Source organism: Ostrinia furnacalis, unplaced genomic scaffold, assembly GCF_004193835.3.
Source record: "Ostrinia furnacalis isolate ACB-3 unplaced genomic scaffold, ASM419383v2 OfSCF6522, whole genome shotgun sequence".
In the NCBI taxonomy this organism is placed as follows: domain Eukaryota; kingdom Metazoa; phylum Arthropoda; class Insecta; order Lepidoptera; family Crambidae; genus Ostrinia; species Ostrinia furnacalis.
In genome coordinates this window covers 261,553-268,828 of record NW_021136761.1, presented here as the reverse complement: position 1 = coordinate 268,828, position 7,276 = coordinate 261,553, and the positions used below count along the sequence as shown (strand labels likewise).

At 38.7% G+C, this 7,276-nt stretch overlaps 1 protein-coding gene across 3 annotated transcripts in view; it reads right to left on the bottom strand.

Annotated features, from left to right (window-relative positions):
• Positions 1–7,276, bottom strand: part of LOC114362452 (Ig-like and fibronectin type-III domain-containing protein 2) — a 73,281-nt gene that overhangs the window by 7,856 nt on the left and 58,149 nt on the right. For 2 of the 3 annotated variants that reach the window (XM_028317875.1, XM_028317877.1), the window contains exons 17-20: positions 4,279–4,384; positions 3,457–3,597; positions 2,816–2,994; positions 1,233–1,400 (exon numbers count right to left, since the gene is read on the bottom strand). In XM_028317875.1, the coding sequence (XP_028173676.1) occupies positions 1,233–1,400; positions 2,816–2,994; positions 3,457–3,597; positions 4,279–4,384 (594 nt within the window). Of the gene's footprint in view, positions 1–1,232; positions 1,401–2,643; positions 2,744–2,815; positions 2,995–3,456; positions 3,598–4,278; positions 4,385–7,276 lie in introns of all 3 variants that reach the window. The other variant, XM_028317876.1, reaches the window with a different exon arrangement.

Genomic DNA, 7,276 nt, shown 5'->3' with positions numbered 1-7,276 from the left:
TGATGTAATGTTGTGTGAAGTAGACTACTTATTATGGTGTAATTAATTAATCACGGTAATGTAACGAAGTATTGTATACTTTTTTAATAAACTCCTGTTTACTTACTAGTAATTGTCTACTTTTACAAAAAGTGGCCCTGGAAACGGAACCCTAAAAATAAACCATTCGGAAGGACGTTTTTAAATATTGAACTAATGAAATACCCATCATATAAGAAAAAAATAATGCACCTCCTGCACCTTTCATTGTGTAACTAAGTTGTAAAACTATACAAAAGATTCATTACTTTCCCTTTACTATTATTAAACTCTTGCATAACTCATGCAAAATTGAGTTTTCTGTTCACAAAGCGCGAGTTGGAAGTTTGGAAACTTCGTGAGCCGGCGTCGGACACCGGCGGCGACAACGGGACATAATTGCTGTTCGCGACAACTTTTAAGCGCGATTCAGGTGTTAATGTGTCGCCATCTGTTGGTGATTGTTTGCAAATTTTAAGGTATCATCTTGAGCGTTGAGCGCACATTTTTCATCGAGTGAACTTTTATGGGGAGAGCTAAAGTTATAAGTTTGTCGTATAAGTAGAAAATGCCACCCAGTATTTGCTTTTATTAGCACTGAATAAGATTTACGGGAATTCTTGAGAATCGTACAAAGAACCCCAAACATATGCCTCCAACAATATAGCGCTTTGAATTGTTGTATTGTAGTTGTAGTAATGAAGCCAGTTTTACCATTACTTATGTTGAAAAGCTTTTCACAAAAGCCTTATTTTGCTCTCAATAAAGACAGCTAAGATACCTAGTTAGTTATGAGGTATCTGATAATCGCCAGATGAAAGAAAACTAAGCCGTGCTCATCCTTAGTTGGGGTTACCTGAACATAAACTGGATTTTTCTTATTTGAGAAATTGTGTGATTTTAATTAGAAACATTCTTTAATATGGAATTCTGGTATTATATTGTGTACATTTTTGTAGCTTTTTAGCACTGCCTACTCAATATCTCTGTTTTGCTCAAGGTCAGCTGGTAGAGAATGACGTATGGCATTAAGCTCGCCTTTTTGTACGGAACATTGTTGTGTGTGCAATAAAGTCTTTAAATAAAATAAATAAATAAAAGCTTCTTATATAAAAAAAAAAAAAACTGTCCGACTAAACCATCGGCCGACGAAAAATCAGTGGTCTGCGCCTAGGCTAAATCTTTCACTATAACACTAGATAAAAGTTAGTCACCTGTACACAGCAAGCAGTGACGTTGTGGTGCGGCGCGGTGGGCCTCAGTCTGACAGACACCGGCCGGAGGGTCTTCCCGAACGCGTTCTCCGCGTGGCAGAAGTAGTCGCCTTCACTTAGCTCCGATATCTTCTTGATTATGAGACGCATGGTGTACTTTGTTGGTTCCTAAGAAGAGGGGTTCGAATTAGTATATCGAGTTTCTCCTTGTCGCGTCGACAACAAACCTACACAGTGTGTAAACTCTTTAAAATATCTCAAAATAAATAATCCGCTAATCTGCTTCCTTCTTAGGGACATTACATTATCAGAAAAGACTATTTCGCTTCAGCACAAAGTAATTCTTAATTCGACGGCTTATCAATGTCTTCATGGCTCAGTAGTTAGGGTAGCCAAAAGTCGTGGGTTCAAGTTACACCGTGTGGTCATGGCGCTTGACTTTTGCCGAAATATCGGAGGCTTCCAAATAAGATAAATAATTATTCTCTTGAGTCAATTTATATGTTGTGAAAAATCATCCCCGAGGAACCGTTTTCGGCTTAATAGGATTTATAAATATTTAAATGAAACTAACGAATCCTTGTAAGATGACGGCTGTAATGGCTCCGGCAAACGCTATCGCGGCCTCCATGAATAGCAATGAGCGCCATAATCCAATCTCGTATTAATTGGGAAGGAGGTTTGCGTCAAATATTGAGGGAAGAATAGATTTCCTTAATATTTTAATGAAGAATCAAAATTGCCGATGTATCGCTGTGGATTAAGATGGAAAAGCTAAGAAATAGTATAGTTAGTTGATGGAAAAGATAAGATTGAAGTTGAGGGAAAGCTCTTGAAAACTGCAGCGCGATCAAACATTAATGACCTAATTAGCTTTTTGATGTATCTACATAAAACGTTTCCTTGGTTTGCTCGTTGTAGTCGTGGTTACACAATTTTAAATGCATTTACACAGCTCTTGTATTAATTAACCTAACACAAAAAGAGCAACGGGACTATTACCACCTCTCGTTCCCACCGCTACAACTCCTGTGTAGCCAGGAGCTACAGCTTGACCGCCATAAAAATCCAACCAATGAAGGTCAAGTTTGTCCCGGGGGAAAGTTAAACTGTCATTGGACCCGCAACGAAATTAATCAGAAGAACATAGGAGGAGTTCGAAATTAAGGTTCGACTTCTCTCCATTGCAAAGCGGATTAATTAACCTAGTGTAAATTTTTAGACATAATTGATATCAACCTCAGGGTCAGCCACCAGCTGTATGGAGTAGTTGGGTCCGTCGATGACTGGTGTCCGTTCGGTGGGGTCTCTCCAGAAAGCTATGGTGGGCTTGGGCAGGGCTTCCATCAGGCACCCTGAGATCACGGGGACTTCTCAAAGACAGTTGAGCTGATCTAACAAGCATACTAACCTCAGGGTCAGCCACCAGCTGTATGGAGTAGTTGGGTCCGTCGATGACTGGTGTCCGTCCGGTGGGGTCTCTCCAGAAAGCTATGGTGGGCTTGGGCAGGGCTTCCATCAGGCACCCTGAGATCACGGGGACTTCCCAAAGACAGTTGAGTTGATCTAACAAGCGTACTAACCTCAGGATCAGCTACAAGTTGTATGGAGTAGTTGGGTCCATCGATGACCGGCGTTCTGCCAGTGGGATCTCTCCAGAAAGCTATAGTAGGCTTGGGCAGAGCTTCGACCCGGCACTCCAGGATGACCGAGTCTCCTGCCGCCGCCATGGTAATGCCGGATGCTTGGATTGTGGGCACGTCTGGTGGGAGGATGGAATCGGTTACCAATCGAGAACAAAAATATTTTTTTGACAAATTGTACACATTTGTCAGTAATTTCGACTCGCTAAAGTCGCATGTACCTATCTAGACTGTTTTGTTTTGAGATGAAGCGAAGCGATCACGATATCAAATTTTTTAGGGGTCATGGAAACTTTAAATACTTTTTGAGAAATCAACATTATTATTTCAACTACAGGATGCCCACTGCTGAACAAACTAGGCCTTCCTCAATGAGTTCCAGATTGGCTATTTGTAAGCGGGCTGCATCCTGCAATCTTTATAAAGTCTATGATTAAAGTATTTTTGACAAATGGGATTGTTAAATTTGGTGCATTTGGAAATATATTCTCGGTTAATATTTCTCCCGTGCATTTTTTCGCTTCTAATGCTAAAAAAGTATAGCATTAACTATAATTGACATTGTTTTCAACACTACTCACGTGAGATGTTGATCTTCCTAGCAGCCTGCATGGGGGTCCCGTAGCCGTTGTCCCCGTAACACGCGATCTCGTCCATGTCGCGCGTCACGTTGTGGATTACCGTCACCATGTGCCGCGTCACCTCTTGCCGGACCAGGCGACCTAGGGGACACATAGGATGTTAATGTATCCCATACAAAAGGGTAGACTGGTTACAGTACAGTTGTATTCTCGATGCAGTCAATATGGATAAAAAAATGTAATGAAGGCTTAATAGGTTGCCCAGATTGACTATGGTCAATCAACCAACAGATTCCTAAGGCCCAGAAAAGACGGTGAAACGCAACTGCAACGAAACTGCAACTGCTAGTTACTTTTGAGTTGCATCTGAGTTTCTGCCATAGCATCTGTTAAGATACCACATATGACGCGACCAGTTTGAAACTTTCAGCTTCAGTTTCATTCATAAGAATCATCAGAAAGTTGCAGTTTCGTTGCAGTTGCGTTTCACCGTCTGTTCTGGGCCTAACGGATATCTACATCCTGCCAGAATACAATTCTTGGCAGCCAGATGATTTTAAACTATGACGACGTCACTCGCAGTTAAGCGGTTTTCATGCCATGCAAATGAAAATTGAATTAATTATGTTGGAGATTTCGTCTGCTCGACGAATAGGTAGGGCACGATGATGTCATCAACGTACGACAAAAGAATTAAAAGGGTAAATAAAAAAACTTACTCAAAATGACAAAGACATTCGTAACGAAGAATCAGTTTTTTGGTTGCTAAAGCTCTGAGCTGTATTTTTCCTAAAAATATTGCCATACGTTTAACTTGCTTACCACTTATGTAGAGAGAGATGGTGGGCGTGGGTGTTCCCATGGCGATGCACAGGATCGTCATGCTGGACCCTTCCACCACCAGGTTGACGGGGTTCACGGTGGGGGGCTGCAAAAAACACACAATACAGCCGGGGAACAAAGGGCCTTTATAGGACATAACACACCTATCAACCCGGAAAGGGCTTGTAACCGAGGCGGTCAGTATTCTTTGTACGAAACTCCATACTGCAACGCACACTTATCAGCATCGTAACTTCAATGCCTCGCCTCGCGGTTGACAGCACGCGAAAGGCGATGACAGTTCGCGAAAGGTGATACGGTGCTCTCCGAGTTGAAAAGTCTGCTAGGACGTTTTAATTTAACCAACTGAGGACAACACAATCAAGTTACTCGTTTTTCCTGTTATTTTTGTCTCTGCTACGTGATTTCCTTCAGAGGAAATTATTATTTTATGTTTATGGAAAGCCTGGGTAACAGTATAGATTACGTCATAAGTCTTTAGACTGAAGTACTTATACTACACTACACATGTATATTCATTACAATAAGTCCTAGGTCATTGTTAAAATGGTAGAGCCGTAAAAGGAAATTAATGATAGAGAAATTCTCCTGTATTTTAGAGTTTTTTTTAAATCGGTAGGAGGAGAGTAGGTATCCTCGGTAAATAATTTATATTTGCTACTCTTATTGCTAAAACATCTGCAAAATAAAAGATAATAATATCTCAATCAAGCCGCAACTCAAATGAACCATCTAGAAAGTTTTCTTTTAAAAGACGTCCCAAGTCGGGCTGTAAAGAGTCACTATGTAACGCCAATACCTTGGCCGATGCCTATCGCCTCCGAGATCAAACGAACCATTTGCATTTTTATTCTCCCGGGACTGCAGTCCGCAGATGAGCATTAAGTTCCATTGGGGTCGGAAAACGCCTTCAAATGTAAATCGCAGTAAAACTCGACTTGTTCTTACGGGGTTTGGATTTGGGTCAGGGATGTTAAGGATATGAAGTTTCGGTTACGGATATTAGAATAATATTATACCGGTTTCAGTTACGGATATGAAATCATTTCGGATTATCCGAAAGTTTCAGATAATTTCAATTAGAATTTTAAAATGTAAAATTCAAATAGCAAGATGCTGCGAGACGCACGTGTACTATGACGACACCTATGATAAAGGTAAAACAGGCGGGGATATAAGATGGTGCCAGGTAATGCCAGACAAGTAACAAGCATTAAAAAATATTAAGATTTAGACTCCGTCTTTATCCGAAACTTTTAAATCGGTTTCGGTTACGGATATTTTTTTATTTCGGATATCCGATAGTTTCTGTTACGGTTACGGATATCCATGACATCCCTAATTTGGGTCTAATAAAAGCGTTAACATGCTAAACCTTCTTATAAAAATAAAAGAGCTGTAGAGAATACTGTTTTAGCTAATGAATGTTATGTTACTTTCCCCAGATTTTGGTTTCGTTTCTTTAGTTCAAACTGTGTGGGTGGAACCACGTTTCTCTGAATGAAGATCAAGATTATATTTGTTTAAACTTTTATTTCAAATGTTTGCGGAATTGTGTTTAATATAGGCTTTATTTGAAAATGAAGTTTCCAGTATTTTCTTGCTCGATGACGTATAAAGTTTAGTCACAATAAACCGGATCTATACTTAGTAAAATTAAGGTCTTATATAGTTCATTCAACTTATGATGGTGATTTAGACAGATAAAACGTTTCGTTTTATGATTCTAACTTTCTACGAATAAAAATATTGAGTTGTAAAAATCAATTACTTTTGTGTGTTTTCTTCCTTCCAAAATATCAATTACTAATCTTTCTCAATTGACCTAAACAAGAATTTCTAATTATTTATTAGTTTATTATTTAGAAAAAATTGTGAAAAAATATTAAATGAATTGCTTCTGCGTTAGTCGGAACTTTTGCTCATAGGGATGGGACATAAACAATCGCAATAAATCAGTAATCGGCATGGTGGTCATCTTACCATCGAATCACGATTATTATCTCAGGCAGGTCAAAGCTAAGTCAGTACGTGTGCGTTTGCCTTTGATGACGGTTTTGTTTTATGCGATTTCTCCACGTATTGTTTGTTATTGTTATTTTGATGTTTTATTGAATAAAATGCATATATTTAATTCTTTGTGATTTATTTTGTACCACTAAGAATATTCACGTTTATTCCATTTCCAGATAGTTCAAATTCATAGATATAATTTTGATCAAGATTAAAAATCAAACAAATAAAAGGCGATTAGATTTCTATAGAAAATATTCTCGATTCTAAAAAATATCGATTAGGTTTATAAGGAGCGCCTCACTAAATAGAACTGTCATAATCACCATCTTACGCTGAATGGACAGGCTAGTTGCCTAAAAAAATTTTTTTAGTCCGTAATGTTTAATATTAAAAAATATTGGACACATATAATTTTATTTGTCAATCTAACAAATAATTACATAGTTATGGTGCGTTGAAGTTGCGCACGACGTCACAACGTGCGGCATTTTTAAGCAAGCGTTGACGTCACGGGCCTCTTCTTATGAACTTTGGGGCGCTATATCTCTTTAAATTTTCATTAGTTTGAAAAAGTGAAAAATACGTGTAAAGTATTTTTTGATAAGTTAACTGACGGACTAATTAAAACTCTTGCTTTTTGACCCAGGCAACATCCCCATTAAAACGATGTAAGCTCAATACAAAGAAAACAAAAGACGGTAGCTTAGTAGTTCAATTGGAACCAGTGGATAAAGGATAAAGTATTTAAAAAAATATTCAGTTGGAAAATTTAATATCGATACCCACAAACGAAAGCTTTACTACTTTTAGGGTTTTACCCTAAACTAACGATTTGCTTTTAGTGTAAACCTCTAATTTGTAAGCGACTTAAGAGCCATGTTAACCAACCGATTCCTGCCTCCTTTGGACATCAAACGGTGTATTTGCATTTTTATTCTGCCAGAGCGGTGCCTACAGCGCG